The sequence below is a fragment of the Lutra lutra genome, chromosome 10 (genome assembly GCF_902655055.1).
Source record: "Lutra lutra chromosome 10, mLutLut1.2, whole genome shotgun sequence".
In the NCBI taxonomy this organism is placed as follows: domain Eukaryota; kingdom Metazoa; phylum Chordata; class Mammalia; order Carnivora; family Mustelidae; genus Lutra; species Lutra lutra.
The window spans coordinates 61,387,407-61,399,938 of NC_062287.1; the positions used below are offsets into that span (position 1 = coordinate 61,387,407).

The following is a 12,532-nucleotide window of genomic DNA, read 5'->3' on the forward strand; positions in this document are numbered from 1 at the left end:
TGATTTAAAAATATAAATGTCTACATACAAACTTAGGTACCTAAGGTTCGGTACCTAATAGGCAAATCAAGTTTGTTCAGGTACTAAGAGATCCACAGTAATTCCTGATACTAGAGGGACAGAAAGTGGGTAGGAAATACTCGCTATCCAAGCATTATTTTACTGTCTGGAATAACAAATCCCAGAATAGAAACAAAGGAAATAGTAATAGATGTTTCTATAATGGTGCCCTTCTATGTATTTGAAGCCCTCTCCACAATAATTTCTGACACCCTTGTTTTAACTCTTTGGTTCTAAATCCATATACAATAGGGTTCAAGGCAGGAGGTATGAGGTGATGAAGGACATTGAGCAAGATGAGGATGTCCATGGGGACCCTCTTTCTGGCCACATTTGTCAACACAACAACCAGCAGGATGGTGCTGAAGAACAGGATGAGGATGAAGTGAGAGCCACATGTGCTCAGGGCTTTGACAGCAGCCCCTTCAGCCTTGAACCTAAGCACAGCTCTTAGGATGAAGGTGTAGGAGAGGAAGATGAGGATGAAATCTGAGCCCAGTAAAGTCCAACCAGCCACAAACTGATAGATTCTGTTAAGGATGAAATTGTCACAGGAAAGCCTGGACACAGACAAGTTAGCACAGATGCAGTTCTCAATGACATTTTTCCCACAATAATGGAGGCGGGCAGAGAGAATGGGGACAGGTGAAAGCAGCAAAGCATTCCGAGCCACAATGAAAGCACTAGCTTTGGCCACCAATTGATTAGTGATGATGGTTGGATATCGTAGTGGGTGGCAGATGGCCACATAGCGGTCATAGGCCATGACCATGAATGTGCAGGACTCCATGGGGAGGAAACTGTTCATAATGAACATCTGGAGAAAGCAGGCTGAGAAGCTGATGGACCTGAGATCAAACCAGAAGATGGCCAGGACCTTGGGGATGGCTGTCAGGCAGAGCACGATGTCCAGCAGGGAGAGGAGGCTGAGCAGGTAGTACATGGGCTCATGCAGAGAGGCCTCCAGCCAGATGGTGATCAGCAGGGTGGCGTTGGCCCCCATGGCCAGAAGGAAGAGGAGGCTGAGGGGCAGGGACAGCCAGTGCTGCCAACTCTGGTAGTTAGGGAAGCAGATGAGGAGAAATTCTGAGAGTGGAGAAATGGAGTAGTTGCTGTGCAATGTCATGAGATAAATCCTAAACTGAGATTTCACCTGGGTTTAGGTATGGTAAGACACAGGAATTACATCAATAGAAAACAAAACTTTCAAAATGGTAACATTTATTCATCCAGAAAACTGTTGAGTATAGAAGAACAATCTCAAATGAAGGCAAAGTTCAGTGAAAACATATATGAATAGGGAGGGGACTCAGCAAATTATTCTAAAGTTAATTCAGAGAAACAAATAAGAGAGACTACCCACAAGGTTTAAAAAGAAAATGAGAAGAATTACCCCATTTAAAACATAGTCTAAAGCTGCAAAAATTTTTTCAAGTGAGACTGATATGTGATATGATAAAGCAAATTATTAATTATAGATTCCATAGGTCAGAAATCACATCCCCATTGGCATCACAAAGACAGCAGAAGCTATCAGATGCAAGCTCCTCAATATCTATGATAGATTCATAAACTCATCATTACCTGTACCTTGCTCTTCTTGCATCCAGCCAACTCAAAGATCTATCCCTCCTCCCAGTTACAATCCTCCCACCTCTGATACAGTGTCTGTCCACCTCTGATCTTCTTAGGAACTTTGACTTTTTAATTATCCATTCCATTTCCTATGTGGTCAGTCTCTCCATAGATCCTTCCCATAGATATTCAAAATGCTGAAGTCTCTCATGTCTTAAAAAATTTCTCTACGTATCCCACATCCCCATTTGTTGTAAAGATCATGATTTCAGTTTTGAACAAAGATACCAAATCTCTCATATCCCTCTTTCTTTTACACCCAAACGTGAGGAATCAGAAGAGACAAAGGACATCTAAAGAGAGGCAACTGTTGGCTTCAATAGTTCACTTGAGAAGTGATCACTGTGTAAATAAATGCCTCTAGAATGGTTCTAAAGATGTTTTTAAAAGGAGCAACTTTCAGAGGTATAAATATAATGGCATAAGCAAAGATTAGACTGAATAGTTGTATAGAAGAAGAGAAGTTAGGAATTCTTAAATTCTCCCATCTCTTCTGGATTAAATGACTGAATTTCACAAGACAGTCTCTGAAAATATGTGATGTATGTTGTAGAGGCAGAGATGATGGATCCAATTTTGATATATTGAATTTATAGAGTCTGTAAGCTATCAAAATGTACACAAGTCTGACTTCTACAGAAATAAGTTTGAATTCACTTGGAACCTTGGAGTTAAAGGAAGAAAATTAGAAATCACAAGCACATAGGATATAGTTCAAACCATTGTTACTTTTATTTCTTGCCCCATACTTATCTTTTCCTGCCTATTCTGCCACCCCTGAGAGAGGCCTTCCTTGGCTCTTTATTCTTTTTCCTTCCCCTTATGTGTAGCCCCTATGCATGAACATGCTTCACAAATCCCAGTCTCTTATCCATCCAACTCCCTGTCTTCATTCTTTCCACATACTGTAAAGAATGGTTCTAAATTAAGCTCATTCTTCTGCTACCTGGATTTCACTAAGAGTGTACTTAATAAAAAGGATAAAAAATGAGAGGATACAAAGGAATAGGTAAAAAGCAAAAGGATCAGATGCCTGGATATATTGCCACATAGAAGTTTAGACATGAATAGGAGTCAAATTTTTGACATATTCAGTTAATAATAATTATTAGAATCTGACTCTCTACTAAACAAAGTAATGGTGATCAGAGGGAAGGCAATTATTCTATTCTTCTACACTTTGGTTTAGCCATGCTTAGAATAGTGTCCAGTTCAGTGAACCTTGGTTTCAGGAATATTTTTGAAACTTTACCACCTAGAAGATATCCAGGATAAAAAGATCCTTAAGAACTCATGATGAAGACACTTTAGGAAAGTGAAGATATTTTACCTAAGCAATGTCTCCCAAATATATGACTGACTTTCAAAGGGAAGAGAAAAAAAGTAGGAAAGGGAAGATCTGTTTCTGCTGAATATGAATCCCATATAATAATCAGAGGAGACTTGCTCTTTTGTTAATACTACTCTGTGCAAACATGCTGGTGGAAGGCAATGACCAAATTTCTTCACCAGTTTTTTTTTTTCCCCTATCCCTAATGGACCTGGATGCTCAGTGTCACACTGAACTCAAAACACTGTCCCTGTTTCAGAACCATACTTCGATTCTCTGGAACCCCTACACTGCTTTTCTGGTCAGGCCAGAAGTATTTCAGTGATGTACTTGCATGAAATTTCCAGCCATTTAAAACATGGGATCCCTTGTATTCAATGATATGGAATTGATGAGACTCTAGATCTTTTCTCTTCTGAATGTTCATCCATCTTGTACCACCACCCACAGCCAACTTCTATATCATGGGAGCAAATATAAGAATGCAGAGAAGGTCTCCTGTTCTGAATCTTCTGGCAACTCAGCTCTTGTGGGCCTAGCACAGCATGGTCTTCTTCCCTTATCCCTGAAACTCACCAATGATGCAATAAATTGAGTTCTGCTTAAGGAATCAGCTGCCTGCAACCAGTTACCAGAACCAGAGCTGCTTCCTTGGTGCTGATGAAAAAATCTAGAGGGTTTTATGATCTGCAGTCAATTCCTCACACTGTCCCACACCCTTCTCCATGCCATTTGGGAATAGTCCTGGTTTGGGTTACTAAAACCCTGGGGCTGATGAGCTGATCTCCAGGGAACCTTCATCTCATCTTATGTTATGGTGCTACTGGGTGCCAGTAGTTGCGATGTGAAGAACAGGATTTGAAACTGACTTGAAATTCAAATCTATATCTAACAGCTTAGATATAGATTTATCAAATATAGATATATCTGACTCCACAGACCATCCTTCTAAATATTATACCAATTTCAACGTTCTGAAATGTTACATTGAACCTTACCAGAATTTCTTAATGAAATTATCCTACTACCTGTTTTTTATATTATTCTGAATTCAACTCTGCTATTTGATATCTACATGGAGTGAGCAACTAATTTACCTTATGTAAATCTCAGACATTCAATAAATATTTACATATTATTATCAGACATATAACTAGCACTAGAATAGTCACAGGTATCAAACAGTGTATAAAGTAGTTAAGGTCATTGCCCTTATTAAGATTCCTTTATAGTTTTCACATTACATTATAGTATCAGTAGCTTCCAATTGTTCATTAAATAAAACTAGCTATCTTAATATGGACTACTTAATACTGCACATGAACTGGATAGACACATCACTGTCAGTGTTGTTCCCCATTAATGTGGTGTTCTAAACACACATTGTTAGAATATAGTAGGATCAACATATTTTTACCTAATTAATGAAATCAAGGACATACATAATCTGACCAGTGTATTTAGAACAACTTTAAAAAGTCACAGGCATAAAATAGTGAATAAAGTAGTTAAAGTCATTTGTATTTATTTATTGTATTTATTGTATTTAAATCAAGGTCATACATAATCTGACCAGTGTATTTAGAATAGCGTTTCTTGAAAGAAGTCACTGTGGCCAATGAAAAAAGGCTATTGCCTATGTTCTCTAGGATTTTGATGAATTGTTGACTCGCACAGAGGTCTTTCATCCATTTTGAGTTTATCTTTGTGTATGGTATAAGAAAATGGTCCAGTTTCATTCTTCTTCATGTGGCTGTCCAATTCTCCCAGCACCATTTATTGAAGAGACTGTCTTTTTTCCATTGGATATTCTTTCCTGATCTGTCAAAGATTAGTTGACCATAGAGTTGAAGGTCCATTTCTGGGCTCTCTATTCTGTTCCATTGGTTGATGTGTCTGTTTTGGGGGCCAATACCATGCTGTCTTGATGATCACAGCTTTGTACTACAGCTTGAAGTCAGGCATCCTTTTTCTACATTCCACTGGCGATTCAAGGTCTTTTCTGTTTTCATGCAAATTTTAGTATTGTTTGTTACAGCTCTGTAAAAAATGTCAATGGTATTTTGATATGGATTGCATTCAATGTGTAGACTGTTCTGGGCAGCATAGACATTTTAACAATGTTTCTTCTTCCAATCCATGAGCACGGAATGTTTTTCCATCTGTTTGTGTCTTCCTCAATTTCTTTCATAATTGTTCTGAGTTTCTAGAGTATAGATCCTTTACCTCTTTGGTTAGGTTGATTCCTGAGTATCTTACAGGTTTTGGTGCTATTGTGAATGGAATTGATTCCTTAATTTCTCTTTCCTCAGTTACATTGTTAGTGTATAAAAATGCAACTGATTTCTGTGGATTGATTTTATATCCTAATTTTGTATCCTGCCATGTTGCTGGCCTGCTGCATGAGTTCTAGTAATTTGGGGGTAGAGTCTTTTGGGTTTTCCACATAAAGTATCATGTCATCTGTGAAGAGAGAGAGTTAGACTTCTTCTTTGTAAATCTGAATGCATTTTATTCTTTTTGTTGTCTGATTGCTGAGGCTAGGACTTCTAGTACTAGGATGAACAAGAGTGGTGAGAATGAGCATCCTTGTTGTGTTCCTGACCTTAAGGAAAAAGCTCTCAGTTTTTCCGCATTGAGAATGATATTTGCTGTGGGTTTTTCATAGATGGCTTTTATGATATTGAGGTATGATCCCTCTAGCCCTACACTTTGAAGAGTTTTAATCAGGAAAAGAAGCTATATTTTGTCAAATGCTTTTTCTGCATCAATTGGGAGGATCATATGGTTCTTGTCTCTTCTTTTGTTAATGTGATCTATCATGTTGATTGATTTGTGAATGTTGAATGACCCTTGCATCCCAGGAATAAATCCCACCTGGTCATGGTGAATAATCCTTTTAATGTACTGTTGGATCCATTTGAGTAGGATTTGTTGAGTACTTTGGCATCCATGTTCATCAGGGTCATTGGTCTGTAATTTTCCTTTTTGATGGGGTCTTTCTGGTAATGGGATCAGGGTAATACTGGCCTTACAGATCGAGTTTGGAAGTTTTTCTTCCATTTCTGTTTTTTTGAACAGCTTCAGTAGAATAGGTATGATTTCTTCTTTAAATGTTTGGCAGAATTCCCTTGGAACCCATCTGGCCCTGGACTCTTGTTTTGGGGAAGTTTTTGATTACTTGCTGGTTACTGGTCTGTTCAGATTATCTATTTCTTCCTGTTTCAGTATTGGTAGCTTATACATATCCAGGAATGCATCCATTTCTTCAGACTGCCTAGTTTGTTGGCAGATAGCTGCTAGTAATAAATTCAAATAATTGTCTCTATCTCCTCAGTATTAGTTGTGATTTCTCCCCTTTCATTCATAATTTTATTAATTTGGGTCCTTTCTCTTTTCTTCTTTTTTATATTTATTTAATTGACAGAGACAGAGAAAGAGAGAATGAGCAGAGGGGAGGAGCAGAGGGAGAGGGAGAAGGAGGCTCCCTGACAAGCAGGGACCCCAATTCAGGACTTGATCCCAGGACCCATGGATCATGAACTGATGGTAGACATTAACCAACTGAGCCACCCAGGGGCCCCCTCTTTTTTTGGGGGGGGGTAAGTCTGGCCAGTGGTTTATTGATGTTATTTATTCTTTCAAAGAACCAGCTTCTAGTTTCATTGATCTGTTCTACTGTTTCTCTAGTTTCTATTTCAAGACACGTCTCTAAAGACAAGGGAAACAAAAGCAAAAATGAACTTTCGGGACTTCATCAAGATAAAAAGCTCTGCACAGCAAAGGAAACAGTCAACAAAACTAAGAGGCAACCTATGGAATGGGAGAAGGTATTTGCAAATGACATTACAGATAAAGGACTAATATCCAAGAGTTATAAAGAATTTCTCAAACTCAACATCCAAAAAACAAATAATCTGGTCAAGAAATGGACAGAAGATGTGAACAGACACTTCTCCAAAAACATACAAATGGCTAACAGACACATGAAAAAATGTTCAATATCACTAGCCATGAAGGAAATACAAATCAAAACCACAATGAGATACTACCTAATACCAGTTAGAAAGGCAAAAATTAACAAGATAGAGAACAACAAATGTTTGTGAGGATGTGGAGAAAGAGGAATCCTCTTTTACTGTTTGTGGGAAGTTCCTCAAGACATTGAAAATAGAGCTAACCTATGACCCATCAATCGCACTACTGGGCATTTACCCCAAAGATATAGACGTAGTGTAAAAAAGGGGCACATGCACCCCAGTGTTCATAGCAGCAATATCCACAATAGCCAAACTGTGGAAGGAGCTGAGATATCCTTCAGCAGACAAATGGATTAGAAGATATGATTCACATATACAATGAAATATTACTCAGCCATCAGAAAGGATGAATACCTACCATTTGCATCGACATGGATGGAACTGGAAGGGATTATGCTAAGTGAAATAAGTCAAACAGAGAAAGACAATTATCATATGGTTTCACTCATATGTGGAACATAAGGAATAGTGTGGAGGATCATAGGGGAAGGGAGGGAAAACTGAATGGGAAGAAATCATAGAGGGAGACAAACCATGAAGACTCTGGACTCTGGGAAATAAACTGAAGGTTGTGGATGGGGTAACAGGATGATAGGCATTAAGGAGGGCATGTGATGTGATGAGGACTGAGTGTTAGATGCAACTAATGAATCATTGAACACTACATCAAAAACTAATGATGCATAACAAATAGCATGGAGGACATGGGGAGTTAGGAGAAGGGAGTTGGGGGAAATTGGAAGGGGAGGTGAACAATGAGGGACTATGGACTCTGAAAAACAATCTGAAGGGTTTGAAGAAGTGGGGGGTTGGGATGTTGGGGGAACTAGATGGTGGGTATTAGAGAGGGCACGGATTGCATGGAGCACTGGGTGTGGTACAAAAACAATGAATACTGTTATGCTGAAAATAAATTTAAAAAATGATTAAAAACTTTTTTAAAAAAAACTAATGATGTACTACATGTTAGCTAATTGAATTTAAATTAAAAAAATAAAAAAGATTTTATTTGAAAAAAAATACCAGAAATTGGTATGAACAAGGAATTTAGTAAAGGTTCACAGCCAAATAGAAATGAATTTTGCTAATGTAGTTATGAACTATATTAAAAATTCAAAAAATTTTTCAATAGAAGTGATATGCTTTAAAAAATAATCAATAATGACTCATAAGTAAAATTCCAAATTATTTCAGAAAAATCTGGTGTTCTTGTTATCTGCTCTTTTTAGCAAACCACCATAAACATAGTGGCACAATATAGCATCTATTTTATCATTCTCATGGATACCGTGGGTCAGGAATTCAAAAGCAGTACAGTGGAGTAGAAGCCAGTGGCATCCTTCTACTCAAACAGGTGAAAATAACCATGTGGCTAGGGTTTGGAATCAGTGGAAGGCATCTTCACTCATGTGTCTGCTCCTGGGCTGGCATGATTTTAAGACTAGGCTTAATTGGGAGTGTTGACTAGAGGGCCTACCCAAGGCCTCTTCATGTGGTTTTAGACTTCTTACTGCATGGCACCTGGATTCTAAGAAGGTGCTTCCTGGAGGGAGCAACCAGGAAGGAAACATTCCAAGACATGCAGACAGATGCTGAATGGCCTTTTCTGGCTTGAATTTCTGTTACATTCTATTGTCAGTGGATCACCAAGGCCACTCAGATTCAAGGGAGTGTTTAATTAGACTTAATCTCTTGGTGAGGAATTGTCAATGTTACATTGCAACAGAGCCTGTGGGACAGACATGTGTGGTCCTCTTTGTAATGTGTCATACCCAGTGAGATTTTTGTTTGTCTGAGAAAAACCTTTATTTCTCATTCACTTTGAAGGATAATTTCACAGGGTAGAGAATTCTGGGTTATTGTTTTCTGTCTCTTAACTGTTTAAATATTTCATTCCTCTCTTTTCTTTCTTGCATATTTTCTGAGGTGAAGTCAGTTGTAATTCTTATCTTTGTTCCTCTATATGTAGGGTGTTTTTACCCCCTATAACCTCTTTCGTTATTTTTTCTTTATCTTTGATGTTTGGTAGTTTGAAAATGATATTGCCTAGATGTAGTTTCTTGGGGCATTGATCCTGTTTGGTGTTTTCTGAGCTTCCTGGATGTGGTTTGGTGTCTGACATTCATTTGGGGGAAATTCTGTCATCATTGTTTCAAATACTTCTTCCTTTCTCTCTTTCTTCTTCTTGTAACCCCATTATGTTAACCCTTTTAGTTGTCCCACAGACATTTGATATTCTGTTCATTTTTTTTTTTGTCTTTGTTCCCTTTGCTTTTCAGTTTTGGAGGAGTCTATTGATCTATTCTCAAGCTCAGAGAGTCTTTCCTCTGCCATATCTATCTACTAATAAACCCATCAAAGTCATTCTTCCTTTCTGTTAAAGTGTTGTTTTTAATTTCTAGCATTTCTTTTTGTTTTCTTCTTAGTATTTCCATTTCTCTGCTTACATTGCCTATATGCTCTTGTATGATGTATACTTTGTCCATTAGAGCCCTTAGCCTATTTTTCATAATTGTTTAAAATTCCTAGTCTGATAATTCCAGCTACCCTGCCATGTCTGGGCCTGATGCATGCTTTGTCTCTTTAAATCACGTGTTTTGCTTTTTATATGACTTGTAATTTTTTGTTGATAGTGGGACATGATGTATTAGGCAAAAAAAAAAAAAAAAAAAAGCAAAAACAACCCCCTCCTCAAACTGTATATAGACCTTAGTAACATGGTGATGGGTTGTGGGGGGAGGGGAAGTATTCTTAGGTACCGTGGTTAGATCTCAGTATTTTAGTATTATGGGACTGTGAACTTCACAAGTGTCTTTCAGTTTTTTCCCCCCTCTTATGTAGGACAGGGTGGTTATTTGAGGGAGATAACCAACTCTCCTGCCTAACCAGCTATCCCTGGGGCAATAGACTTAGCTCCCTGTGCCTCCAGCCAATGTGGAGGCTAACTTGGGCTCTGTCCAGGTGTATCTGTTTGTCCTTTGAGACCTGTCAAATGGTAATAACATCTTAACTTCCCAGTGCCTTGTTCACAGTCATCAGCTTTGCTTTGGAGAAGTATCAAGAATGGACTTACCTTTTAGAGTGAAGATGAGAACCAACTAAAAGTCCATGCACAGGATTTCAGGTGTGGGAATTGAGGTCACATCTGGGGCTTATAGTTTTGAAGAAGACTAATGACAGCTGACTTCTGCCTTTCTCATAGCCCTTGTGATAGGAGCTATTTCTTGGTTGGCTACTGCGGCTCTGAGTCTTCCAATACATCTGGTCTGACAACTTTTGTTGTCTTAGTTTATTTTCTTTTGCCTCAGAGTATCTGTTCTCCCCAGGTCTGACTTCTCAAAACTAAACCTTTCTGCTCAATTCCTCTTAGCTTCTGCCCTTCAGTCCACACATTGCTGTAAGGTAAACTTTGAGTTTTCCAATACTAACGAAAGCCATGGTTGAATCTTCATAGTCATTCACAGAGGACTTTAGCATCCTAGCTTGACATCCTCATCATCATATACGATGCATGTAGACATAGCTAATTAACCCACTTTACCCAAGTCTTGCCAGAGCTAGGAGAAGATCATCCTGGAAATCCTTAACTTTAAACCCAAGTGATGGGTTTGGTTTCCTTTTTGGTATTCAGAGATTTCTGTATAGCTTTTCTGAATGTAAAATCCCCTTCATCACTGTTAGTCTCATGTTAGTCTCATGGGGCAGGCGGTCATCATGTAGACTAAACTGGGGATTCAGGGTATTTCTGTAGCTGAGCAGAGAGGACCATAATGGAAACTTTGAGTCTGGCAATTTTCTCCTTTTTCTCAGTTCTCTCCTGAATCAAGACTGTGAGATATGCATACTCAGAGGTAGCCTGGAGATCAGGAGAATGGTCCCCTGTATCAGGCATATTTTACTGATTGTTTATGTGTCTTGGATTTGACACCTGAACTCTGCTCCTGAGGGTTTGATTTTTGTTTTTCCCTCTCCTAGTAGGTCATCCTAGAACCCATGGTTTCTATGCCCTCTCATAATCTCCGTGTCTCTGAATCTCTCTTTTACCACTATGATCAAGTCCATGCCACTTTAGGGATTATGGAAACAGGGAGAAGCCATAGACCACAGAGGGCTGCCTGCACTCCCTGCCTGCAATGACAGAGATAGTGATAGAAGTGACCAGCAGTGACCAGAGGTGGCTCTCAATTCTGATACACAGCTGGGATCCTGCTATAGACTTTTCTGGCATAGAGATTCAACAGGGTTCCTTCTGACATGAAGCACCCAGAGCATCACTTCAGGTGAGGAGCATGAGGCCCAATCAGTTCATCCCTCATAGATACCCACATCTGCTAATCACTCCTATCCCTCAAGTTTTTGTCTATGGTTGTTTTATATACTCATCTATTTATTTGTAAAATAATATTGTAATATTATATGTTATATAATATAATATAATATTAGTAATATAATATTGTAATATAATCATAAAGTATTAAGCAAACATTGCTAAGTACTAGCTAGATTCTGCACTTCTGAAACTTGCCCCAGGACTGCTGCCCCAAGCAAGACATAGCCCCTGCTCTCCAAGGACCAACACACTGATAGGTTTTCCAGTACAAGGGAGTCAGTGCAATGACACAACTGGTAAAGTGATTTGATAGGAAAGAAAAGGAGAATGCCATGCCACCTTACAGAATTTAGGGATGGCTTCATAGAAGACAGGTTGCTTGGACTGAATTTATGTGAATAAATAGGAATGTACAACTCCAGTTCTTTGTTAATTGTCCTCTGCTTCCTGCTCAGAGAACTAAATATATCTTCCCTTAGGTCTTGGGAATAAAGTCTGTTCCGCTTTTCCTGTAAGAATCACTGGGGGAACCTCTTGTTGACTTTAGCAATTAATTTTTAAGAAATAGCCCTAGGCTTTTGCTCTAGACTACAAACACACAGCATAAAGAGGCAGGTGGTACTCAGGTACCTGTGTGTCTGCTCTCTCCCTTACCCATTGTATTGGGCTACATCCTCCACTTCTCTGCTGACACTGCTCCTATCAAAAAAATGGGTGACCTCCCACAAATGGAGAGCTGTTCTCTGACTCCTCAGCGGAAAACTGAGACATGGGCTGAAACCTGCAGCAGAGAGGGTGTAGTTAAGAAAGAGACTTAATTTTCTCACCATACAGAATGTCAAGTACTAAAATGTGAATTTTTGTAATTATGGGATTTTCCTGGAGGTCTGAATAAAAATATGTTACTATTACTTGCAGTTATAAGTGGATTTGAATTTGGAGGGAAAACAGGGAGTTATGTGCCTATCTGTCATTTCAGATTTTGTAACTGCTATGTTCAGAGATTTGGAACAATATTGAAGCCATCATTGATTCATGAAAAAGACACTAGGAGTGATCTATAGATGCACAATCTGAAGGACCTGAGTCTTTACTGACTCTTTTTTATATAGATATACATGTGAAACTCTCCCTTAT

The 12,532-nt window shown here is 38.7% G+C and overlaps 1 protein-coding gene across 1 annotated transcript; it reads right to left on the reverse strand.

Moving 5' to 3' along the window:
• Positions 1 to 217: 217 nt before the first annotated feature.
• LOC125079772 (olfactory receptor 56A1-like) lies at positions 218 to 2,888 on the reverse strand. Its single transcript, XM_047693534.1, has 2 exons — positions 2,875 to 2,888; positions 218 to 1,172 (listed from the first exon to the last, which is right to left on the reverse strand). Exons 1-2 carry the CDS (start codon positions 2,886 to 2,888, stop codon positions 218 to 220), a joined length of 969 nt encoding a protein of 322 aa, XP_047549490.1.
• Between the last annotated feature and the right edge of the window lie 9,644 nt (positions 2,889 to 12,532).